The sequence below is a fragment of the Natrix helvetica genome (assembly GCF_964273705.1).
Source record: "Natrix helvetica genome assembly, chromosome: 2".
Classification (NCBI taxonomy): domain Eukaryota; kingdom Metazoa; phylum Chordata; class Lepidosauria; order Squamata; family Natricidae; genus Natrix; species Natrix helvetica.
In genome coordinates, this window is record NC_138552.1 from 224,488,093 (window position 1) to 224,515,578 (window position 27,486).

Below are 27,486 nucleotides of genomic sequence, written 5' to 3' on the forward strand. Positions count from 1 at the left end.
TTGGGGGCCTGGAGACTAAAACATATGAAGAACGGTTGCAGGAACTAGGTATGTCTAGCTTAAGAGAAAGAAGGATTAGGGAAGACATGATAGCAGTGTTCCAATATCTCAGGGGTTGCCACAAAGAAGAGGGAGTCAAGCTATTCTCCAAGGCACCTGAGGACAGAACAAGAAGCAATGGGTGGAAACTAATCAAGGAGAGAAGCAACTTAGAACTGAGGAGAAACTTCCTGACAGTGAGAACAATTAATCAGTGGAACAGCTTGCCTCCAGAAGTTGTGAATGCCCCAACACTGGAAGTCTTTAAGAAGATGTTGGATAGCCATTTGTCTGGAACGGTATAGGGTTTCCTGCCTAGGCAGGGGGTTGGACTAGAAGACCTCCAAGGTCCCTTCCAACTCTACTATTGTATTGCATTGTATAAAAAGAAACGATTTACATCAGATTGAACTCCTGCAGTACTAAAATACCCTAGATAATGGCAAGAATTAAAACACCGAACAATTCATTCTTCTCACTGTCCTAGGTGTGTTGGTTTATATCTGGATAACTGCCAATCTTACTGTGAATTTACTTGGTTTCAGACTCATGATAAAAGAAATATAATCCCTTTTTAGTTTCTTATTTGCTGCTGCTAGATTAAAAAAAAACTTCTCTTGTGAGAAAATGGCTATAAGTCACAAGATGATACACATTTTATTATACTGTTCATTCTGTGGCTGCTTACAGTAAGAAATGATGTGATTCCTTCCATTATTTCAAGCAGTGGCAATGAAGAATTACAAAGCCTACTCTTGATTAACCTCAAATAAGTCTGGTCCTGTAGTCAGCAATTGCCATTATGTTGATGGAGTGCTAATATAACTTGATAGTTCTGCTCTGCCTCTGCCTCCATGGACAGTGCCACTCTAACCAAACCCCTGGCTGTAAAAAACAAGTCCAATAAAAGGTGCCAGGATGACTGATGGGATTAGTGACTCATAAAAGACACCCTGCCCAAAGAGAAAGTTCCAGCTTTATGTGTTACACAAAGAGCTAAATAATTCAAACATGAAACCTTAGCAGTTTGGGTTTAGGTAGAGCTGCTTACACTACTGAAAAAGATCTTTGTAACCCACCATATCTCTTCATTATTAATTGGTAGTAGTGAAAGAAAATTTACCTAAATTCCAACTTAGATATAAACATTTCTCCTGGAAAAGAGTTATTCTTCAGGATTCGTGCATTTCTAAATCCTGTACTGCAGTTATTTGGGGGGTGTGTGGGGGAAGACAGAAATCTGTATTAGGAAAATTGTACACAAAGTCCACAAAAATCAGATTTCTGAATAGATTGTGGTATAGACTTTTGTTTTCATCGTTTTATGAAAGCAGGGTGAAGCAAAGATGGTGAAAATGGGACATGCAGAAAAACCAAACTTAATGCATACATTCTTTCTAATTAGAGACATCTATTTCTTCTTCCTAAGATCGTTTTCTGGAGAGAGAAAAAGCCCACCATCAAAGTGCCTTTGGCAACCAGCCAATACATTTATTATTTTGTGAGTTTTCATGGATCATGTAAAGTCCAAGGTCCTATGGAATAGTTTCATGTGTATATGCAGCTATTTGGGAGGGCAAGAAGAAGAAAGCAGGGGGGAGGGGCTTGACAATAAGCATAATGATAATAAATTGGTTTCTATACTGAGACATTATCTAGAGGATAAAGAAAAGAAAAGCCATTAGGGAACTTCAGGCAGAACTTCAGTATCCAGAGGTACACTGTAGAAGCATATTCTACTTTGTCACAATTCTCAGGAGTAATTCAGAGAGTTAATAGCAAAAAGGATAAAATCCTTACAACAAAAGACCTATGCAAGTTTCAGAGTCAGTAGAAATTTTCCCAGCTGATTATGGGGATTTAAAAAGCTATTCCAAATAGCTGCTAGAGTATTTGGTGTTTCCCCTCCTTCCATTCAGTCATGTCCAATTCTTGGAGACTGCCTGGACAAGTCCCTGCAGTTTTTTTGGGCAAAATGTTTCAGAAGTGGTTTGTCATTTCCTCCTTCCTAGGGCTGAGAGAAACTGACTGGCCCAAGGTTAGCCAGTTGGCCTCACATCAAGTTGAACTAGTACTTATCATTTCCCAATTTCTAGCTCCATCTCTTAACCGCTATATCAAACTATTTGTTACCCGAATGCAAAACTTAAAAAAAATAAATCTGTAACTAAGTGTTTTGTGTCAAGAAAAAAAGTATTGAAAACTGTGGTTTCAGACAAAATATAAATTATGGGAAATTAAAACTACATTATATATTCTCCAATATTTATTTCAGTAGGGCAGAGATTGTTTTAATAGTGCAGCCAGATAATGTCTACTTAGTTTCTTAACACTTGATAGGAAGAAGAAATGTATAAAATTACATTTTAGAATTTAGATTGATTATAATAATATTTTCCTGTACACCGCTTGGAGAGTCCAAGCAATGGGTTAATTCAGTCTGCTTGCCCTTAGGACGGAGGAACTTTTTTTCCTTTAGCCACACCTCCTGGTGTGATCAATCCCCAGAATTCTTCCTCAGTCAGCCCGTTTGGACGCAATTAGCTAGAGCTCTGAGCTGAATTAATCCTTTTTTTGGCTTGGACTCTCTATTTGCGTTTTTTTCTTCTTTCCTGACATTTCCCCAACATTGTGAGACATTTTTCTCCTCATTACTGCGTTTCTCTCCAGCAGAATCTTCGCTTGTAGGCCAGGAGGTAAGCTGGAAGGTGGGGGGGGTGCCCCTCAGCCGATCTCTATGGGATGGCTTCGGAGGCCTGCAGCTTGTCGTTTAAAACGGCGCGGCTGCAGCAGCGAGGTTCCAACGTTCCCAGGCCCCTCGTTTGTTATTTTAGACGTAGTTTTTTCGTTCCCCAGCCTGCTAGAGGACCTCTGCCGCAGGGAGGAGTGAGCGATCATCGCCATTTAAGGCGCGTTCGCTCCTCGCTCTCCCTTCGCCCCCACGCTGTTGCGGCGGCCATTTTAGGCGCGAAAAAAGCACGCTCCTTTATGGCCGCCATTTTGCATCAGCCTCGTTATCAGGAGACCGCTGGAGGTGGCAGGGCCTGGCAAGGGCTTCCCAGGCTGGGGTCACCACCTTCGCTTTTTGCCTATTTTTGCGAGCGGTGCTGGTTCCTGGGCCATACAAACGGTCATTATACCGGCTCAGGGAGGAGGCCTAAGTAAAGCGCAGGCCAAAGCCTTTTTTCTAGTCATTCTCCTCCCTGCCTCTCCTGCGGGGCCTTGCGCCTTGGTGCAGGCCCCAATCCTACCCCTGGGCCTCCGACTGGTATTAAGCAAGGGATCTTTTAATATATATCGACTCATTTACTGTGCATATAGCAATTTTGACAAATCTTTTTGTTTTGTTCCCCTTGCAGCAACCAGTCTCTCTCTGTACCTTCTGCCTTGTCATAGCCTTGCTCCATCTTGTGTGGTCATTGACTATGGACCTGCCCAGTCCCCCTGATTCCCAAGATACTAGGCCGAGCCTCTCTCAGGCCCCTAGCAAGGGTTCCTCCTCATCGGGGAGTGGGGGTGCGGGCAAGAGTGGTGGGGGAAGTTCTGGGAAACATCGTTCCAGAACCCCTTCTGTGGCTGAGGCCAAGGATGCTGAAAGGCGCCAGCGGGCCCTTGACAAGCAGTTTGAGAAGGCCAGATGCCAGGCATGCAGGGAGCAGTCCCATTCCGGAATTCCCCCCTCCCGGGAGGATCTCCAAATGGTCCTTGCCGAGGAGGTGGAGTCCCAGGACCTGTCCCCAAACAGGTCATTTGCGGAGCCGGCTTCCCCGGTCCCCTCTTGGGCCTGCGAGCAGGCCCCTCCCCCTGGGGATGCTAGCATAGATGACACATGCCGGGTGAGGTTCAACCCCCCCTAGAGGAGGGCCTAGATCCTGATTCTGACTCAGAGGAGTTATCTCCCCGCATGCAGGAACTGATGGCCCGTGCCATTGCCAAAGGCATCACGGAGGCCATGAAATTTAAGAATCCCACTGCAGTGGCCCCTAGGGGTCCCAAATCCGATCAGGCAGCTCCCCCTCCTAGCAAACGTGCTCGCCACCCTTCCTTGGAATCCTCGGTGGTCAGCGAGGTCTCTGCCATTGAGGACCCTGACCCAGAGGTGCTAGGTGTCTTGGACGACGAGGACCTTCCTCCTGAAGCGCCCGCCTTTGCGGGTCTGTTCAAGCCCAGCCTTTTCAAATCTGTCCTCCACAAGGTTAAGGCTGCCACCAGGGTGGGGATCAAGCCCAAACCGGCCGCGCCGGCAGCGGATGCCACTCCGGCTAATCCCAATGCGGTCATGTTTGATGTCCCAGCACCCCAACAGGAGTTGGTTCCAGTCCCGGGGCTGTTTCTCAACCTCATCCAGCGCCAGTGGGCTCAACCAGCCACGCAGTCCTCTCCCAGTGGGGTAGATAGGAAGCTTTACACCATGGAGCCAGTGTTGGAGGACCTTCTGGCCCTTCCCACTGTCGACCCGCCCATTGCTGCCCTCACCTCCAACTCCTCCCTACCGGCCGACCTCCTGGAAGGCCTCAAGGCGGAGGACAAGAAGGCGGAAAAGGCGTGCCACAAAACCCATCTAGCGGCTGCCTGGGCCATTAGGGCTTCTTCATCCGCGTCCTTCTTCAATAGGGCCTTGGTGATCTGGCTGCGCGAGCTTCTGACCAAGCTCCCGGCGGGAGACGTCCGTCTCCATCAGGATGTGTCTAAAATAATCGCGGCCTCCCAATACGCCGCTGACGCATGCCTCAACGCCACTAAATTCGCCTCCAGGGCCCTGGGCTCTAATATCACATCTCGCCGCCTGATCTGGCTCCGCCATTGGCAAGCGGACCAGAAAAACAAATGGAAACTGGCTTCTGCCCCCTTTAAGGGGTCCAAATTATTTGGCGAGTCCCTGGAACCTCTCCTCATTGAGTCCAAGGACAAGAGGAAGGTCCTCCCTTCTTTAAACAAGAAGCAGGAACGCAAGACCGCTCCCTACTCCAGGAGGCAGTCCTTTCGTGCCTCCGAGCCTTCCACCTCTGCCTCTTCCTTCTCTCCCTCCAATAGGTCCTTCGGTCAGCAGGGCGACAGGTCCCAAGACAGGGCGCCCTTCCGGGACAGAGGCAGACAGCAGTTCGGCTTCCGCAAGTATAACCGTGGTGGGGCCTCCAACAGGCCATTCCGTAAGTCAAAGTGACTGCCTGAACTCGGCACCCATCGGGGGTCGGCTCCAGCTGTTTGCCTCCCATTGGGCCCAGACCACCGAGGATGCCTGGGTTCTGCAAATAGTCAGGGAAGGCCTCTCCCTGGAGTTCCTATCCCTCCCCCCCCGGAACTTCATCCGGTGTCCCGTCCCAACCTGCCCTCAAAAGAGGGAGCGCATGGACCAGGAGGTCAGGCATCTCCTAGACATCAGAGCCGTGGAACCCGTTCCCCCGGACGAGGAGGGGAGGGGGTTTTACTCCATCCTCTTCCTGGTACCAAAGAACTCGGGAGGGTGGAGGGCCATCTTGGACCTCAAAAACCTCAACAGGCACATTGCCTACCGGAGGTTCAAGATGCAGTCCCTGCAGACCATTCTGGCGGGGATTCGACAGGGAGATCTCCTCACATCTATAGATCTCAAAGAGGCATACCTCCACATTCCCATCCGTCCCCAGCACAGGAAGTTCCTGCGCTTCTATTATGCCGGTCGCCACTTCCAGTACAAAGCTCTCCCATTCGGCCTCTTGTCCACTCCTCGGACGTTTACCAAAGTTCTGGCAGTAGTGGCGGCCCAGCTAAGACACAGGCCTATAAGGCTCCAGTGCTACCTGGACGACATCCTTATCCAGTCGTCGTCCAGGCAGCAGGCCTTGCGGGATCTTCAGACCACCATGAGATCCCTCAGGAATCACGGCTTCTCTCTAAACATAGAGAAGAGTCACCTCACTCCAACAACCAGACTTGTTCACCTGGGGGCAGTGATAGATACCAGCTTGTGCAGGGTTTTCCTCTCCCAAGACAGGTTGGACGGTCTAAGGTCCATGACCCACAAGGTGATGCGCTTGAGGCAGGCTTCAGTGGTCCTTCTGTTGCAGCTGCTGGGGAAAATGATCTCCTGCATCTCCATCGTGCCGTGGGCCCACCTGCATTCCAGGGTGCTTCAGTGGCTGCTGCTGCCGCACCAGAGGGCATCCAGGAGTAACTCTCCCAGGCCGATTCGCGTCCCGCCGGAGGTGAAGAGGTCTCTCCGCTGGTGGGTGTCTCCGGCCGTCCTCAAGGGCCACCTATTCAAGGAGCCCGAGAGGTTGATCATCACCACAGACGCCAGCCTCTCCGGCTGGGGAGCCCACATGGGTTCCCTTGTTGTCCAGGGCAAGTGGTCCCAAGTGGAAACCAGTTACAGCATCAACCTACTGGAACTGAGAGCTGCTCGCCTGGCCCTGCGCCATTTCCGCCGGTCTATCCATCGTCAACATGTGCTTCTGATGATGGACAATGTGGCCACCAAGGCGCACATCAACTGCCAGGGTGGCACCAGATCCAGAGCACTGATGAGAGAGGCGGAGTCCCTGGGCCGCTGGGCGGAGCGCCATCTGGAATCTCTCCGCTCCGACCACATCTCCGGAGTGGACAACACCCAGGCGGACTGGTTGAGCAGGACAACCATAGATCCTGCGGAGTGGAAACTGGACCCTTGCCTGTTCCACCAGCTGTCCAACAGATTCGGAGCTCCGACTGTAGACCTGTTCACGTCCAGGGACAACAAGCAGCTCAACCGCTTTTACTCCTGGTTCTTCACCCCGGGGGCGGAGGGGACGGATGCACTGCGTTGCAGGTGGCCCCGCGAGCTTCTGTATGCCTTCCCTCCTCTACCTCTCCTTCCTCAATTCATCTCCAAAGTCATCGCAGAGGGGGCAGAAGTTCTTCTCGTGGCTCCACACTGGCCCCGCAGGTCGTGGTTCGCCGACCTTGTCCACCTGTCGGTGTCTCCTCCGTGGCGCATCCCTCCGGACCAGATCTCCCTCAGCCAGGGGGCCGTAGTTCATCCAGAGCCCCAGTGGCTCCAGTTGGCCGTCTGGCACTTGAGGGGGACCAACTGAAAGGCGAAGGCCTGTCAGAGGAGGTACCATTCAGGTACCATTCAGGCACCATTCAGGCGGCTAGACGTCCTTCAACCACCAGAATTTATGACGCTTCTTGGGCCGCTTTCGCGAAGTGGTGTGAGGAGCTACTCATCGAACTGACGACCGCGCCTGTTTCCAGAGTCCTCGACTTTCTTCAAGCGGGGCTCAAAAAGGGCCTGGCCCCAAACACTCTTCGACGCCAAGTGGCGGCCTTGTCCACCGTCTGGTCGGGCGATCCCCTTTTGCCCCTCAGCAAAATTCCGAGGGTGCACCTCTTCCTCAAAGGCGCCTCTAACCTTCACCCTCCCACCGTTCATCGCTACCCCACCTGGCAGCTGTCCGTGGTCCTACGGGCCATCTCTGGCCCCCCATTCGAACCTCTACGCACAACGTCTCTTCGGTTCCTGATGCTGAAGACGGCCTTCTTGATTGCCATCACGTCCGCCCGCCGGATTTCGGAGCTGGCGGCTCTGTCTGTCAGACAGGACTTGTGCGTCATCCACCCTGACAGGGTCATATTGAGGCTGGACCCGACCTTTACCCCTAAGATAAATTCATGGTTTCACAGAGCGCAAGACATTGTTTTGCCAAATTTCTGTCCACATCCGTCGCATCCCAGAGAGCATTCCTGGCATAACCTTGATGTCAGGAGGGCCCTGAAAGTCTACATCGCTCGCACTGCAGAGTTCAGGAAGTCAGAGGCTCTCTTCCTCTCCTTCCAGCCTGGTTCCCTAGGGAAGAAGGTTTCTTCCTCCACGATTGGCAGGTGGCTTCGAGCCTGCATTGCGTCAGCCTATGAATGCCAGTCCAAAGCCGTTCTGCGCGGCATCACCGCGCACTCCACACGGAGCGCTGCTACCTCGGCGGCCTGGGCCACTCAGGCCTCGATTCTGGACATCTGCAGGGCCGCTACGTGGTCCTCTCCATCACCCTTTGTGCGACACTACAAATTGGACATTTTCGCCTCGGCTGAGGCGTCCTTCGGCAGGCGTGTGCTCCAGGTGGTTGTATCAGAGACCGAATCCCGGGAGCCTTCTTCTGCCCACCCGGATGGACAATAACTTGGGTATGTCCCATTGCTTGGACTCTCCAAGCGGTGTACAGGAAAATGACCATTGGCTTACCTGAAGGGTCCTTTTCTGTACACCGCGGGAGAGTCCAACCCACCCTGGCTATCTGAGGCCGGGATTCGGGTTCTTCGTGTCAACAGTACATCATCTTGAACGCTTCGCTCCGTCCTCACGAACTGACTCTTTCTAAGAATTCTGGGGATTGATCACACCAGGAGGTGTGGCTAAAGGAAAAAAAGTTCCTCAGTCCTAAGGGCAAGCAGACTGAATTAACCCATTGCTTGGACTCTCCCGCGGTGTACAGAAAAGGACCCTTCAGGTAAGCCAATGGTCATTCTCTGTTCAATGTGATTTTATTCTTTGCTACTTTTTATTTGTGGCACTTTGTAATTGCAGCTAATTAAGAATTACATTATTAATGGAATAGCATCATCCTTTCCTAGCCATTAAATTTGGTCACAAATTTAGCCAGTTTGGTTCAGTGATTAAGGCATCAGGTGTGAAACCAGGGGACAGTGAATTCTAGTCTATTCTAGTATGAATAAAGCCAGCTGACTATGACAATGCAATGCAATGCAATGCAATGCAATGCAATACAATACAATACAATACAATACAATACAATACAATACAATACAATACAATACAATAGCAGAGTTGGAAGGGATCTTGGAGGTCTTCTAGTCCAACTCCCTGCCTAGGCAGGAAACCCTATACTGTTTCAGACAAATGGCTATCCAACATCTTCTTAAAGACTTCCAATGTTGGGGCATTCACAACTTCTGGAGGCAAGCTGTTACACTGATTAATTGTTCTCTCCTTAATTAGTTTCCATCTACTGCTTCTTGTTCTATCCTCAGGTAGAACAGGTATTACGAGGTAAATGGGTAGGTACTTTTTGTTAAAAGAAATGAGTGAAAAGTTCTCTCAATCAGCAGTCCCCAACCTTTCTGACACCAGGGACCAGTTTCAGAAGAAAAAATTATCTTTCACTGACTGGGGGGAGGGGGGGAGAGAGTGGTTTCGCATGAACTTAGATCCCGCACATGCGTAGATAAAACTTTGTTCTCTTGCCCGCTGTTCACATGGCCTGTTTCTTAATAGGCCATAAATCAGTACCCCTAAATAGAATGTTTTTCTTTTTTCTTTATCGTTTAATTGTAGAAAATAAAATACAAAACAGTAAAACAAACAAGCAAAATAAAACAAAACAAAAACATACATTCAACCCTAACAACAACAAAAAAGAAAAAAATAGTGTACAAAAAAGGAGAAAAAGAAAAATCTCTCTCTGTGTGTGTATTAATTATTGTGAAATCTATCAGACCCTGAACATAGGATTTTGAAAATATACTTTGCACTTTAAATTCATAATAGTGTGAGTTTCAGTTTGGCATCTTTTTGTTCTTGTGTCTGAATTGTTTAAGAAATACTGACTATATTCACACAGAACAGTAATAACATTCATTTAAGGTTACATTCACAGGATGAAATAGAAACCAGCATGAAGTTTACATATCCCCTTCCTCCCTTTCTCTCTCTTGTTTCCTCTTCTTAGTAACTGTGGGGAGGAATACACAAGGCTTTAGTCCTCGTATCATATTCCTGCCATTTTGTTTAAGAATTGTGATTTCAAATAAATACCAGTCAATTGCTAAATAAACAATACAGAATTTAAAATTTAAAACAAAAAGAAGCTAGTTGCTTCTAAGACATCATTCTAGATTTGATGAAAATAAAAAATAAAGTGCTAAGGTAAAATTAGTATGCTTTGACTTCTGCTTGTTTGGGAGAAGATGAACCTGTTAACTTCTGGAGCAGACTCAGGTATCAGGACCTTGCTATAAATTATAATTTTTGACATCTATGAACCATGCCATCCAGTTTTATAATAATTTTGAGAGCAAAAGACTGGCCTAAAAAAAAAGAGAAGTGGGAAAAGACAGTGTTTAATTTACCAAATTAATAGTGTGAAATTATTAGGGCAATTCAGTCTCACATTTTGAAGGCATATTTCTTCTATAAAGTCTTACCTGATCTGTTACTTTTGTAGCCTATTTACATAAATTGTGTAGTAATGTAAATCATATGTACATATGACTTACTGTGGTGCAGTACTTTGAGAACCTTTTAAATATTATTAAAATTGAAGACTTTTTCATTCTGCTGTGATGTCAGTGCACATTCAGATGACTGAAAATTGCCTGTTCCATTTCTAGCTGTTCAAGAACAATAACAATTTCAAGTTAATTCAGAAGTAAAGCAGCACTGATGTTATCTTCTTTTAGTTTGGCTCATGGAAAGTAGTTTGCCTATACACACATGTGACAAGGAAGGTGATAATCTTGAAGTGGAACCTTATCTCACTTGCTTTAAGGGTTCAGGTCATTAATTCTGATATGCCAGATTTATACAGAAAGCAGGATACTGAATTGGAATTGCCAGAATATTTATTTTAAATACCCATGAGTTTGTCATTATTTTCATAGCATCTAATGAAATACACTATTGTTATTATGTTTTTGCTAACAGGTGAAAGTCATGTTGCGCATTTGTTCTACTCTGGCCAGAGACTCTTCAGAATCCAGTTCCTTCTTAAAGGTTGATCCCCGCAAGAAACAAATTACTTTATATGACCCCTTGTCTTCTGGAGGCCAGAATGCTTTCCAAAAAAGGAGCACCCAAGTGCCGCCCAAGATGTTTGTATTTGATGCAGTTTTCCCTCAAGATGCGTCCCAGGTACGCAGCGACTCTTATCAAAGCCTGAAGCATCATTTCATCATAATTTTCAAGGTTGAATGTTTAGAAGTCTTGAATCAATGATGCATACAATTTCATTCTAAATGCATATTTAAATTTGAACTGTAAACAGTTCAAAATGTGTAACTTGTTTTACTCCAAAATCAATGGAAATATATTAAAAATATCAGTGTAAGATGAAAACGGGATAGAATTGACAAATAGTGACAGTAGTTAGCCAATATTTTTGTATTTGCTTGTAAATTCACTTCTCTTCATTTCTGTTTGTATTCTTGAATCTTCTAAGGTACAAGTGCCAATATTTCAAGCCATTAAAATCAGAACCACAGAACTCTTTTCATAATACTCCTTCTGTTCTTCAGCAACTCATATTTTCTATTATCTGTCCACTGATTGTCACCATGCCTCAAACTGCCTGTTATCTTTAGGTCTCTGCAAAGAATTGTGTTCTACTATTATAATTTCCTACTCCTCCAAACTACTTTGAGTAAGCATTTAGTCTGCCTCTTCTCCTCTTTTAATGTTGCATAATCCTATTAGCTAAGTTAGACCAAGAACAGTTAGGGACCGGTCAGTTACAAAGAGTATTATGAATGAGAGTTTTGATCCCATATTTCCATGCTCCTAATTCAGTATTCTGAACATTGCACCAAACTCTCTGATGGGTGAGTGGAGTAATGTATAGTGGAATTCCAATATTAAGATCATAGGTAGTCTTATTCTTGAGGAAGTAAAGTAAGTCGGGCAACTACTTTTTCATAATTGATTTATTAGCCTCCATGAACAAGGTATTGTGATCTCATCCAGTGGCTCTCCATTTGCTCCAAGAAGAGATATACAGTATTTGTGTTCAGAAAATTAAAAAAAATATCTCCTTTATGACAGGCTGAAGTATGTGCAGGAACTGTAGCTGAAGTGATCCAGTCTGTGGTGAATGGTGCAGATGGATGTGTATTTTGTTTTGGACATGCCAAACTCGGTTAGTATATTTTTTATTCAGATAATATTACACTGTATCATATATATTTTACATGATATTCTTATCTATTTCTTTACCTGTTGATATGTTTTACTTCTAATTCTCTGAAATAGCAAATACATATGTGTATATTTTCCCTCAACATAGCTTTAGAATAGAAGGTTGGTCATATTGCCTGGAAGAAGAAACAGTTAATAATTGTAATGTTTAGAATAAAAGAAGTAGTTATGCTTACATTCTCAGGATTACTAGCATTTTTGGACACTAATGTCTAGAAATATTTTGAGAAGTTGTTCCTTGATTCAAGGTCATGTTTACAGTTGACTGGATGCTGTTGATAAGCTATTACCAGTATCCGTGAAAAGAAGTCACATTTTACAATTTTAGCTGTGTTTTATTCCATATAGTTATGTAATGGGGAGGTCTGGGCCATAAAAATAAACTTGATCAAAATAAATTTGAATAACAGCATGAAATGTTGGTCTTTTTTGTACATTTTGTTATGTATGTAAATCTATCTGGTGTTGTTTTAATCTCTTCTGCTGTATTCCCAACAGGAAAATCCTATACCATGATTGGAAAAGATGATTCCATGCAAAACCTTGGTATAATCCCTTGCGCCATCTCCTGGCTTTTCAAGCTGATTCATGAAAGAAAAGAGAAAACAGGAGCACGTTTCTCAGTCCGAATCTCTGCAGTAGAAGTGTGGGGGAAAGAAGAACATCTGAGAGATTTGCTGTCCGAGGTAGCAACAGGTAGCTTACAAGATGGTCAGTCACCAGGTGTCTACCTTAGTGAGGACCCCATATGTGGCATGCAGGTAAATATAAAACTTTTTTGTGTCACACTCATGGTGCCCTGTTTTATAAGGCTGGTTTTGAATCATAATAAATACAAAAACATACATTTTTCTAACTTGGAAGTGTTTACTTTTAGGCTTACAAGGAACTTTATGACCTGCAGCTGCAGGCTATCCACTCTTCTAACCTAAATATTTCTGCCTTTGGCATAACTTGATGTTCAACAGGAACTTCTCTTTTCTGTAAAATGTTAAAGGATTCAGATCATGCTAAACTTCCGTTCCTCCTATAATAATTTCACAATATATTATAGCACATTGAAATATTTACAATATTTCACAAAAGCTGGAGGACAATAATATGTCTGTGGATAGAGATACAGTTTGTGGAAATAGCACAGTTTAGAGTAATAGGATTAGTATTGTTGTATGACATACTAATAGCTACTTATTAATTACTGCCATGTTATGAAAAGAAGCCAAGAATAACTCATATGTTCTTTGGACAGGAACCCCCAAATGATAGGCATGAGGGAGGGAAACTAATTCTTGGTCAAATTGCAGAAACCCTGTTGCCAGAAAAAGCCATACACTTCCTGTGTGAAAAAAAATCTCCTGCTTTGGGCATCTATTATACTTTATAGCCGGGATGCGAACCTATGGCACGCATGCCACAGATGGCACACGGAGCCATTTGTCAGGGCACGTGAGACATTGCCCTGTCAGCTGGCCAGTGCGCATGCGTACGCTGGCCAGCTGAGTTCAGCCTTTTTAAAGCCATTTTTCATCTTCCCCAGGCTCCAGAGACTTTATAGGAGCCTGGGGAGGGCAAAGAGAGCCTCCACCCCCCCCCCCAGAGGCCCTCCGGATACTTCAGGAGCTTCCCTGAAGCCTCTGGACCGCAAAAATTGGCCCTATGGGCAAACCGGAAGTTCCTTATCAATAAAATGTAATACATCATCAGCATATATTAACATTTCATTCATTCATTCATTCATTTATCAAAATTCTGTGCCACCCATCTCATTATTAAGTGGTTCTGGACAGCCTACAATGGATATAAAACACTATAAAACTAGAAGAACTTTAAAACAATAAAAACCTTCAGTAAGAATTAATACATTAAAATTAACCCTGATAACATAGAAGGGACCACTATAAAAATCAGGGTAGAGGTGGCATTTTCTCCTAATCTATTAACCACCTCCAAAGAGGGACACTCCAAGCCAGTTGATAGAGCCAGATTTTTCAGTTTTTCCTTTCAGTGAATTTTGGTAAAATCAGTCTTGGCATGTGATTGATATCTTAATTAGTTTGAACTAAAAAAAGTAATTAAAAAATAGCAATCCTTCAAAGTAATTCATAGAACAAAATAGCCGAATCTACAATGCAGTGATTTGGATTTCAAAGGACTGTGGATATGGGCATAACTAAGCATGGTGATAAACAGAAGCTGTAAAGAGCAAGGCTCAATATCAGTCTAGATCAGGGGTGTCAAACTCAAGGCCCATGGGCTGGATCTGGCCCATGGAATGCTTAGATCTGGTCCATGGGGCTATCTGTAAACAGCAAAAGACCAGCTTGTGGTGCCTCTGCCAGCAAAAATGGAGCTCCATTTTTGCTGGCAGAGGGTTGCAGGAGCCTGTCACAACTGAAAACGGAGCTTGGGAGCCAATTTTCAGGCCACCACAGGCACCCCCGACATGAGTAATGTTGAAGTGGTCAGGCCCACCCTGGCCACGGCCACCCCAGCCCTCTGAGGTGAAACACAACCCTGATGCGGCCCTCAATGAAATCGAGCTTGACACTCCTGGCCTCGATGAAGAAAGGAAGCATGGCAACCGGAATCGATGATACTAGATTCAGCATCAAATTTTGTACTTTTCCCCTTTGAAAGCATTTCAGCTGCAGATATTCTGTAAGGCAGCATGTTCCTTAATCAGAGCAAAATTGTATTTTGACTTTGTTAACTGACAATTACTTAGCAGTGTTGAATCTCAATAAGCTTTCTATGTCTCTGGGTACCTTGCAGCTTCAAAACCAAAGTGAACTCAGAGCTCCCACTGCAGAAAAAGCTGCTTTTTTTCTTGATGCAGCAATTGCCTCCCGTCGAAGCAGTCAGCAAGATTGTCAGGAGGAAGATCAGAAGAATTCGCATATGCTCTTCACTTTGCACATCTACCAGTATCGAATGGAGAAGAGTGGCAAAGGGGGAAGTAAGTCTCATTGTTTTCCCACCCACTCCTATGATTAGCCATTATTCAGATGGCTTTGTATTCATCTGATTCATACATATGCAACAAGTATATTATATCATGCGACATTTTTAATAGGGGTGTGCATGTGATATGGTGATCAGACCTATTGTTATTGTTGGCCTAGTCCACACACATATTGATGCTGTGAGTCTAAGGATGGTTCAGAATGAAACGGGAGAGTTATTTTTGTGATTTACTGTCACTTCTAGAAATGATTGTGCCAGCCTCTTTTCAGTTCTTGTTGTGTGAAACCAATGCTGATGGCTATAAGGAAGGAGGGAGGGAGGGAGGGAGGGAGGGAGGGAGAGAGATTTCTCAAATAATAAAAGATAATATCATTTTGCTCTATAAATCTTCAGACTCTATTGTCTGAACCTAAGTATGTCTAAGTACCAGAAGCTGCCCTTTTCTCGACCATTCAGACTTGGATGTAAACCATGTTTTTCCCAGGAAATGAACTGGCTATGTATGCAAACATTTGGAAACAGTCAGAAGAAGCTTCCAAAGCAACCACTTGAATCTAAAAATGGAACCAGCTGCTTTAATGAATCAGAAAGGGGTCTTTTGGATGGGTTTTTGCACATTCCAATGCACCTTTTCTAAAGTTGCATAGTCATTCATGTATCTGGCTTATTCTTTTCCTTTGTCTTTCTTTGTTCAAGAGGTAGAGTATTAATTGGTTAATTTTAGCACTATTTTTAAAAAGATCTACAGAATTCAGAAGAACTTGAATCAGATTCTGGGGGATAAGGTTATCATTTATGCCCAAATCATGCTTTCAATAACAAGGTATCATTTATTTTGTCACTTTTATTTCTTTTCTGACAGTGTCAGGAGGCCGTAGTCGCTTACATCTCATTGATCTGGGAAGCTGTGTTAAACCTCTCAGCAAAAACCGTGAAGGGGGTTCTGGGCTCTGCCTTTCATTGTCTGCATTGGGCAATGTCATTCTTGCCCTTGTCAATGGCAGCAAACACATTCCATACAAGTAAGTGAGTTTTCTTGGTCTCTCTTCATGTTATTGCTCTCTTACTTACCTGTGCAAAGGTAATGAATTGAATTGCAGGTTTGTAATAGTGTTGCATATGAAAGTTGCAGAGATCATAAAAATCTCATGGACCAAATATAAATAGGTTAAATCCATGGCCATCATTGATGGCTCCTTACAAAATTGTGCAACTTTTTCTTGGCCTGAAGGCTGCATTTGGCCTCCAGGTCATGTGCATAGAACTACCCTCAAAAAGTAGTGGGCTGGAACAGGATAAGAATTTGTTTTGATTTGATTTACATTTAATTAAAATTAAATATAGCTAATATGTTTAGTCTGCTGCAGTTAGTCTGCAGTTATGTATGTAATGCAGTTATACAAAGGGTTTTCCCTTTCTATCACATTAAAAGTTATAATTGGTAACAGCTTTGAAGGTCTCAGAGAGCTGCATCAATTGTTTTCAAGGCCTATACTTGGTTCTGAGGCTTCAGATAATTATTTATGACATATCAGTCTTCCTAACCAGCAGAGAAGATTCATTGCTGAACTATTTGCATTATTGGCACACATTTATTCAGGATTATAAAATGGCCACTTGCTTTTAACAAAAAAGAATCCATTTGAGAAGATGGAAGTGTTGAATCATTTATAATTTGGAAGAGGCCTCATTTTCTTTGTGTTTATGCCATTGCTTTCAGTATGAATACCATTGTTAGTGGCATACTTGAAGGAAAAAATATAAATGACAAACAGGTATGTGCAAAACAGCAGGATATTTTGTTGTTGTTCTTTCCTTGACTGGTTGTACTGTATTTCATATTTGTTGTTTGAATATATATATATATATATATATATATATATATATATATATATATATATATATATATATATATATATATATATATATATATATATATATATATATATATATATATATATATATATATATATATATATATATATATATATATATATATATATATATATATATATATATATATATATATATATATATATATATATATATATATATATATATATATATCTTCATGATGTATATCTTCATGATATATATCATTTATTTAAAGCCATTATATCCTACTGTTTGACCTGAAAGTCTCCCAGATCACATTTGAGTTTCTTTTTGATTCATATTTACATTAATACAATCATACTAACGATATGTAAACAGTTCTAAATAAATCCACCCACCGTAAAATGAATATTGAGACAATAAAAGCCAGATTAGATTTAGAAGCTACTTGAAGCACCTGGGGACATTCTTGATGGGATTCCATAGTTAGAGGCCACCACTGAGAAACGTTTGTCTCTAAAGCCTGACAACCTTGCTTGTTTTATGTGGCTTACTAATGAGCACAGTAGGACTTCATAAAATACAGATAGATTCATGTTTTTTTTTCAAGGTTTTGGAAAATATCAATTCCTATAAAACATTGGTATTAGCTAACTCCAGCAGCTGCTTTTCTTGGCAGTGTATATTTTAAAAAGAAAGAAAGAAAACGAAAGAAGCTTTGCATACACTATATTGGCAAGGGCCCGTTGCAGCGGTTTATAGCAATTAAGCTACAATTCTTTGGGGTTCTTGCACACATGGAGATGCCAGAACATTTATTCATGTTTGCATCTATCTCTTGAGAAGTGACACAAAACTGTCTCTTTGTAAGCTACAAACAGAATCTATTTGTAAAAGGAACATTTAGCCTGTTCAGATGATTTGCCAACCATCAACTAAAAACAGTCCCAAGGATATAATTTATATAAGAACACACAGAGCTAAAGTGGTAGTGCCCAGTTTTGACAAAATAAAAAGTCTGTAAATAGATTGTAAATTCTGTTTGTAGGATCAGTTCTGGACAGGAAGGGCAACTAGATGTAATAAATGAATTCTGGAACATAATAGATTATAACCAATTAGGGCAATGCTAATTTAACTACCATAAAAAAAGATGGCAAAAATTCAGATAACACAATAGGGAAGTCAGACAAGTAAGGAAGTCGGACATATACATTAGTCCTGCTTGTTGTATGGAACACAAAGTAAAGCAATAATCCAGACTCAAAATCTGGCATCCTGGGAGGTCACGCGTGACTGGCTCCTGGGCCTGGTGAACGCCTCGTTGGGTGAGGGGTCTCTACCGGCCGCCTTGAAAGAGGCGGTGGTGAGGCCCCTGCTCAAGAAGCCTTCCCTGGACCCAACGGACCTAGTCAATTATCGTCCAGTCTCCAACCTTCCTTTTTTAGCGAAGGTTGTAGAGAGTGTGGTAGCACAGCAGTTCCCACGTCACCTGGAGGAAAATGATTATCTAGACCCGCGCCAGTCCGGCTTCCGACCCGGGCACAGCACGGAGACGGCCTTGGTCGCATTGGTTGATGATCTCTGGAGGGCCAGAGATAGGGGTTGTTCCTCTATCCTGGTCCTATTAGATCTCTCGGCGGCGTTCGATACCATCGACCATGGTATCCTGTTGCACCGGCTAGAGGGGCTGGGAGTCAGAGGCACCGTTTTACGGTGGTTTGGCTCCTACCTCTCTGGTCGGACGCAACGTGTGTTGACAGGGGAGCAGAGTTCGACCCGGAGGCCACTCACATGTGGAGTGCCACAGGGATCGGTGCTCTCGCCTCTCCTGTTCAACACATATATGAAACCGCTGGGCGAGATCATCCGTGGTTTTGGAGTGGGATATCATCTGTATGCTGATGATACTCAGCTATACATTTCCACTCCGAACCACCCCAATGAGGCCGTCGAAATGATGTCCCGGTGTCTGGAGGCCGTACGGGTCTGGATGGATGGCAACCGACTAAAACTCAACCCTTCCAAGACGGAGTGGCTGTGGCTTCCGGCCTCCCGGTTCAACCAGGTGCTTCCATCTCTGGCCATCGGGGGCGTCCAACTAGCCCCCATGGAACAGGTGCGCAATTTGGGCGTCCTCCTGGATACCCGGCTGTCCATGGATAACCATGTAACAGCCGTGGCAAGGGGGGCGTTCCATCAGGTTCGCCTGATGCGCCAATTGCGCCCCTTATTGGACCGGGATGCCCTACGCACAGTCACCCATGCGCTAGTGACGTCTCGCCTGGATTACTGCAATGCTCTCTACATGGGGCTTCCCTTGAGATGCACTCGGAGACTACAATTGGTCCAGAACGCGGCCGCGCGGGTGATTATGGGGAGGACTAGATACTCCCCTGTAACACCTCTCCTGCGCGAGCTGCACTGGCTGCCTGTGGTCTACCGAGTGCGTTTCAAGGTTTTGATTATGATCTTTAAAGCGCTCCATGGCACAGGGCCTAGTTATATGCAGGATCGCATCCTGCCCCACACATCCCTACGACCAATTCGCTCACACAGAGAGGGACTTCTCTGGGTGCCGTCCGCCAAACAGTGCCGGGGGGCGACACCCAGGAGCAGAGCCTTCTCTGTGATGGGCCCAGCCCTATGGAATGACCTCCCCCGTGACATCAGGATGATTTCCGATCTCCGCTCCTTCCATGTACAGCTGAAGACCCACCTCTTTCAATTATCCGGCCTGGCTCAATCGCAATCGTAATTTTCCCATTCCTCCAAACTGTTTTTAAATTGTTCTTAAATATTAATTTTATTGGGTTTTTACAATTGGGGTATTTTAAAGCAGATTTTTAACTGTCTATTGATGTAATTTGCTTCCTCCTCCGTGTATGTATGTGTGTTGTGTATGTACGTACGTTTGGTGTTGTTATATATGTTTCATGTTATATGCTCCATTGTACGCCGCCCCGAGTCCTACTTGGAAAGGGAGCGGCTAATAAATCCAAATTTATTATTATTATTATTATAAAAGGAAAGAAAAAGGTATTATCTCATCTCAACCCTACTTCCCATACGCATATTTAACCTACGTTTATGGTAAACATTACTTTTTTTTTAATAATGAGAATCATTTTATTTAACTTTCTTATTTAAATGTGCTTATTCTGTAGTAATTAAAAGCTTTAGGCACATGTGTGCTTCTGAAATTAACATACACAGGTTGAATGGAAACATGGGTATTCAGTCAAGCATCAGTTCTGAGTCGAAATTTACCATATATTTATGCACATAAATAAGAAGAAAATGAGAAAACTTCAAACTAATTGTAAATTGCTGAAAGGGATTGGCTCTGCTTCTTGGTCACTATTTTAAAAAGATGGATGGGTGGATGGGTGGATGGATGGATGGGTGGATGGATAGTAATTCTAAATTTCCTACTTCAGCTGAAGTAATTTGTGAGCATCCACATACTATCTATTACTTGGCCTATTAAACACCAGAACTCCAGGATTTTCCAATGATATATAAATGGGCTCCAAAACAGGACTCAGAAGATTCTTTAGGGAAATTAAGATTTTCCTTCTTCATTTTTCCTTTCTAAAGCTTTTCTGGAAATTAAAGAAAGGTCTCAGTGGCATTTTTATTATTCTCAAAATACTGTTGCCAATCTGTCAGTCTTGACAATTTGAGGAACACTGGAGATTCCTATCTTCCTCTTCCCACTATTTTGGGAGATCAGACATCAGTTATTTCACTATATTAGCCATCTTCATTAAAATATAAAAGGAAGATTTCAGTGGAGAATCAGTATGCATTTTTATATTGCCAAATTTCTTCTTGAATAAGGAGCTCATTCTTTTCGACGTGCTGTAAAAATTCATAATCTTCTAGAGAAGGTAACAGAATTATGGCCTGGCATAATCAAGTTTCACAGGACTTACTTAAGGCAATAATGAGAAAGTTTTATTAAAATGATTGCAGAAATTGTTACTACTGCTTTATTTCTCTAAAAGCATTAAATTATCTATGTCTGATTTCTAAGATGAATGTGTCTCTTTGGCCCTCCAATGAAAACTCATTTGCACAAATTCCAAATACTCCTTTATAATGATCATTGTAAAAAAAACCCCGATGCTGGTTGCTAGGCAGCAGGGCTAATAATTCATAGTAATGCAAAAGTAATCATTTTATACAGTATTTATGAATTTCTTACTAAATAATATCAGTTTAATTTACTTTAGGACATAAATCTTACAAAACGTTATAGCCTTCTACATTGTACCATTTAGGAATATAACTTAGCTTATATATCTCACCATAGAATTACTGGGATTTTTCACCTTCTGTTGTCATTGGTTTTAAAATATTGTTGGTGTTCAGATCATCCATAGGATTGCCAGTTTCAAGCACATAGGAAAGCCATAGAAGTAGAGTTATGAATTTATTGCATTGTGAATGATAAAAATGCATAAAATGGTGTGCTAGTAAAATACGAGCAGCCTTTTTTTCTTATTTACTATTGTATATCATTCTCTGCCACTGCAATGACTACTTAAAGTGAAGCTGGCATAGAGATAGCACCTGGCTTTGAAATCAAAGAGTAGATGACAGTCATGGTCAGGATGGCCTTTACATAGATGCATCTTGTGTGCCAGATCCTTCTATTCCTATATCAGGAGGTTCTGCTCACTGTCATTTATACCTTAGTCACTTCTATTAGATTACTACAGCATACTGCAGCATACGGCTTGCCTTGAAAATCACTTGGAAGCTTTAATTGGTCTAGAACTCGCCAGCTGGTCCAAGGCGCTCTCTCTGTCTCTCCCTCTCCGTCTCCCTCCCTCGCTCTCCCCCCTCCGTGTTGCACACAATTTTGAATGCTCCAAAGTTTGCCCGTGTAACACCACTACTGCATGAGCTACATTGACTTCCAAGTAGCAATCTGAAATGCTGGTTATCATCTTTAAAGCCATATATGACACAGAGCCAGTATACTTGGGGGACTATCTACTTCTAAGGAGTTTTGCCCATTTCAATAAATCCAAAGGAGTGAGTAGATTCCAGGTCCCCACAACCTTGCAGAACCAAGGGGGTATGCAATCTTTGTCATGGTGTCTATCAAAAGAAGCAGCCTCCTCCCTGTGGCTTGGATGACCCCTTCCTCTTGGCCTTCCAGAAAAGTATTACAACTTGACTTTCCACTCAAGTGTTATGCCCAGGGTGTGAGAGGAACTCAATATATGTGTCCTTTTTATGGAATGGTTATGCAGTGCCTTGGTTATTTATTTATTTTTCTTGCATTGTACGATTTAAGTTGCTTATGGTTTTACGTTGTTTTTGTTTGCTTCCCAAACTTATGTATTTTACATGGGCAGCTAAATAATGTTTCTAAAGAGAAAGTAGAAATAGCATCCAATTGGCCTAAATAAATTTGTCAGCAGCATGATGAGTTAAATACTCTTTGTTCCCATACAGTGAGGTTTTTTTTGCTCCACCCTAAAATGCTCATGTAAAATTGTAGCATTATGTTTATTAATGTGTACTCTACTGTTGCATGACCATGGTCAACTATCAAATGGATTACTGCAATGAGTGTCTATGGGACTCCCTTGAAAGCCCTTACAAGTTTAAGCTGGTTCAGAATGCAGTGGCAGGAGTAATTAACGGTGCAGCTGGGCATGCCCAAGTTATATCTCTGTTTTGCAAGCTTCATTGGCATCCAGTGTCCTTCTGGGTACAGATCAGGGTGTAGGTTGTCACCTTAAAAGCTCTTTATGGTATGGGGCTTGATTATTTGTGGGGCCAACTCGCTTGGATTGCTACCTACTCTTTTGGAGAAAGTGAAACAGAATTGAACAGGGTTGAACAGATTTATTGAGTTTTAAATTTGCTAGCCACCCAGTGCTAGCCACCCATTGCAAGAAAGGCAATGATATAAATTGATTAAAATTATTATTATTTGTTTCTTCCTTCTGGGGAAGAATGGTACCTGAGAAAATTGGGGAAACTACCTGCCTATTAAAATTCCTTGTGATCTATCCAAGTTGTTAGCCACATGGTCATTTTAGACACTACTTACATGGTTGGATGGAACATTGTAAGGAATTCCTACTGGGGTCTATCAGATAGAACATAGAACAAAGACTCATAGGGCTGGAAGAGGTTCAGAGGTCTTCTAATCAAACCCCCTGCTCAAGACGAAAGATTTTATACCTTCCCAATTAAATGGTTGTCCAGTGTATTTTTGAAAACTTCCATTGATGGAGCACCTACAACTCCAGAAGCAAGCTATTTCATTAATTAATTGTTCTCACTGTCAGAAATTTTCTCCTTACTTCTAGTTTGGATCTTTATTTAACAAGCTTCTACTCATTACTTCCTGCCTGTCCTCTGGTGCTTTGGAGAATAAGTCAACCCCCTCTTCCTTATGACAGCACCTCAGGTAGTAGAAGACAATTATCGTGTTCCTCCCTAATTCTTCTTTTTGATAGGTTAGACATACCTAGCTCTCTCAAACATTCATCATACGATTTAGCCTCCAGGCCCTTTATCATCTTTGTTGATCTGGTCCGCACACTTTCTAGGGCTGTGATGGCGAACCTATGGCACACGGGCCACAGGTGGCATACGGAGCCATATTTGCTGGCATGACAGCCCTCAGCACTGGTGTGCATGCGCGTGCCGGCCAGCTCATTTTCGGGCTTCCGGAGAGCCTGGGAAGGCCGTTTTTTGCCCTCCCCAGGCTTCAGGAAAGCCTCTGAAACTCCCTCCCCCTGTGTGTGTGTGGGGGTGCATGCATGGGGGGGTTCATGAGTGCATGCGCAGGTGGAGGGCCATGCGCACATGTGCAGGTGGGCGGGCATGCGTGCATGAACGATAGTGTGCATGCACACACTTTTGGCACACTTTTAGAAAATGGTTAACCATCACTGTTCTAGGGTCTCGGCATCTTTTTTTTTTTTTGTATCATAGTGACCAGAACTGTATTCAGTATTCCAACTGTGACCTCACAAGTGCAGTATAAAGAGATAGTGTCATCCTTTTAAAATCTTGATGTTATTCCTCTGTCGATGCAACCCAGGAGTACATCAGCAGATGAAATGGAAGAGGCTTCTATCCCAGGTGGAGCCTGGAATCACTAAAACCTAATGATGCTTTCCTCTTGGTACCTGCTCAGCAGCAGCAAACCTTTCTTCCCACCCAATATTAAAGTTCGCCATTTAATGTTTATAAGTTGTTGTGATCCTGTTTTTATAATATTGGACAAAGAACCCATTGCATTCCTATGATAATGAGATAATACCTATAAGAAACTTATTATCTCATGCATGAAATCCTCTATGACCATATTGGCACTGTTAATTCATATTCATGTACTTGCTCAAGCATATTTATAACAATTGTAATTGCTATTTTTCTCCTACTGACAGTTTTTGGATGCAAATGAGTGTTATGTGTCTACCTTATGAACATATGGGAATAAAATACCAGCATTTTACCAATAGAAATGTGCAGTCCAGTGAAAACATACACTCTGTTAAAATGAATATAAGACAAAAATTCATTCTGCCTTACTATTTCTATTTAGCTGGGAACAGTTCCATTGAACCAGAAGGGTCTTACTTGTTATTGGTGTGATTTAACCTTGCTGATTTCAATAAGACCATTGATACTTGCTGTTTTAGAGCAGTTCAGGCACATGATGTAGTAGGCATTGTAACACAAGGATAAAGAGGGACTGCAATGCAGAATAGATATAGATGTAATTAATTAATTATTAAAATATAATTATGTACAATTCCTGACTACTTAACAGCTTTAAGAGGTAAAGATAGCTGAGAATGCACATATGAACCACTAATCTGCCTATTTCCTTAAATATGACTTGATTGGAATTAATTCCAGTCAAATTTATAAATGAATGGAAATGTTCTCATGAGCATCGGTAATTTTTAACAAAGAACAATATAACACATCTTTCTTTTTTCTGGTGATTGTAACACTAACAATAACTGAGCAAAAATAGATTTTCTCCTTCACAAAGGACATGTTAGATTCCCCCTTCGAAGGCATAATTTGGCTGAAGATTTGACACAATAAGACAGTAATTAAATCTTTTTCGTAATTCAAGACTGGTACAAATGAATTCACAGTCTCTGACTATTATTCCTGACCTCTAAACTTATGTATTTTCTGGATTCTGTTTCCCCATATTTTCATTTCTGTAAATAGGGTTTTCTCACGCCTGTAAGTAGCACTTACCTGCTTATATTCTCTGCATGCTTTAGGAATCTTTAACTATGAATGAAATCCCAACAGAGTACAACAATTAATTTTGTCTAGTGTTTCATGTACATGGAAGATCTGAACATCATTATTTTTTGAATAAAGCTGATACATGCTCCTGTGTGTGTGCCCAAGATAAGGGAATAAGACAGCTAACATGGTCTATACAGCTATATCATACACACATACACACACACACACACACACACACACACATATGCTGGTCTTGTTGTATTAGGGTCTTTTCCCATGTAAGATTGAGATTGTCTTGGCAATGTTTTGGCGAGGTCTCACTCACCATCTTCAGGCTGGGTTTTGGGCTTAAAGCGTGATCGGAGCTGCCGTCTTTCTATATATCTTGGTGTGTGTGTGTGGAGTGCTGACTTTGTTTCAGTAAGTGGAATGATTGGTTGTGTGGTTGTATCATGATTGGTAGATTGGTGCTGATTGGTGCTGGCTGTGTGTCCATTGTTGTTTCGTGTTGTAATGGCCTGTGTAGTGGGTGGGGCTTGTTTGTTGACTAGGGCCCTATAGTCAACAAATGAGTCAACAAACAAGCCCCACCCACCACCCAGGCCGTTACAACATGAAACACCAACGGACACACAGCCAGCACCAATCAGCACCAATTTACCAATCATGATACAACCACACAACCAATCATTCCACTTACTGAAACAAAGCCAGCACTCCACACCCCTCCACCAAGATTTATAGAAAGATGGCAGTTCCGACCACACTTTAAGCCTAAAACACAGCCTGAAGATGGCGAATGAGACCTCACCGAAATGTTGCCAAGACAATCTCAATCTTACGTGGGAAAAAAACCAAATACATCAAGACCAGCATACTTACGCTCGTGAAAATCTATGAAAACATATATCTCTGTATGTGTGTGACAATAGATTCTGGTTAATTCAACATGTCAATATTATCTGCATGTAGTAATGAATGTCTAGAAACTAACATAAACCTGAAAAGAATTTATGCTAGTATAGTTCAATTAGATTGTTACAAATATAGTCAGAGCCTATTACAATTTCAGAAATCTGTAGCAGTGAATCCCCTGATTATCACCTTGGCTGAAACAACTCAAATAGGTGCCAGTTTTTAAATCCTGCCAACCCTGGCCTGCTCTTCTGTTTCTATTGATCATTCTCCTGGCAAAAAATAATGTATTTGAAGGAAATGCCTATTTTTATGTCTTCATAAATCGTTTGGATTAGTTTGGGTGTGTTCCTCGTATAATTATTTTATAATCCATTTGTTAGAGCATTTTGTCATGTACTAAGCAAATCAAACCTATTAAAGTGGAAACATTTCCATTCCTTTAATTTACCCCTACTGAGAGATTTATACCACTTGGGATGTTTATATGGTGATTAACAGTGCTATAACAAAGAATCTTAATTTGAAACTTGGCAAAACTGCCTTTTATAATGCCTTTATATGAGTCTCTTATGTTACTATTGAAATCAATCCATACATTTATCCTTCCCACTTGGAGTAATTTGTGTGAATGCTACCTAACTCTTCAGAGGAGTAGGTGTGAATCAGAGGTTGGTTGCTGCCGGTTTGGTCTGGTTCAGCCGAACCAGTAGTGGAAGTCAGGCCTCAGTTGCAGAACTGGCAGCGACCCAGGCCTGCCAGGCCCCCCGAACCAGTTCCCTTGCCGCTGCTGGGCTGCTGCCATTTTGGATTTTAGTGACGGTGCATGCGCAGTTCACTGTAAATTGTTTTGTGCATGCACGTAGAACTATTTACATTGAACAGTACATGCACACATGCATAGCGCGCGTCTGGCGCGTGTGCGGGTTGAGAACCGGTAGTAACACTGGCAGCAACGCATCCCTGGTGTGAATGCTGAATCTGATAGAACTGAAAGACAAGATTTTTCTGACATTTTCATTTTCAATGAAGACTTTTCTCTTTTCTGGATATATAGTTATCCACAAGGAGTACTAATTTTTATAAGTTTTTATTTTTTACTTTAAAAGTCAGTTATTCGAGATTGAGGAATCTGGGATAAAATATAGACTCTTCTTGGTTCTGCTATGTTATTCTCTTTTCTTTTAAATCTTGGCTATACAAACAGCAGAGAAGAGAATCCATGGCTGAAAGGTTCTTTCCATTCTGAATCTCACATATCATGAATTTCATGAAATGTACTTTGCCAGATCTCCCAAAATCTCATGTTGGCCAGGAGATGAAGACTAAAGGAGAGGACCTCTTCAGCCTTAATGAAGTCAACACAGGCCAAGTCATGAAAAATAAAGGAAAGAGGATGTTGAAAAGGTCAACTGGAGGGCAGTGTGGCTTTCCAAATTAGAAGTAAATCCAGAAAAAAGCCCAACTTTCCAGGAAAATGATTATTGGAAGGGGGAGAGCGGGTATATTTATTTTCTTAACTAGTCAAACAT

General features: G+C 42.6%; 1 protein-coding gene and 1 long non-coding RNA gene across 3 annotated transcripts in view; both read left to right on the top strand.

Moving 5' to 3' along the window:
- LOC309388140 overlaps positions 1 to 27,486 on the top strand; it is a 432,191-nt gene that overhangs the window by 343,713 nt on the left and 60,992 nt on the right. The window lies entirely within an intron of this gene.
- Positions 1 to 27,486, top strand: part of KIF26B (kinesin family member 26B) — a 308,871-nt gene that overhangs the window by 220,393 nt on the left and 60,992 nt on the right. For both annotated transcript variants that reach the window (XM_081945182.1, XM_081945183.1), the window contains exons 6-10: positions 10,718 to 10,924; positions 11,831 to 11,924; positions 12,482 to 12,744; positions 14,756 to 14,939; positions 15,810 to 15,969. In XM_081945182.1, the coding sequence (XP_081801308.1) occupies positions 10,718 to 10,924; positions 11,831 to 11,924; positions 12,482 to 12,744; positions 14,756 to 14,939; positions 15,810 to 15,969 (908 nt within the window). The remainder of the gene's footprint in view (positions 1 to 10,717; positions 10,925 to 11,830; positions 11,925 to 12,481; positions 12,745 to 14,755; positions 14,940 to 15,809; positions 15,970 to 27,486) is intronic.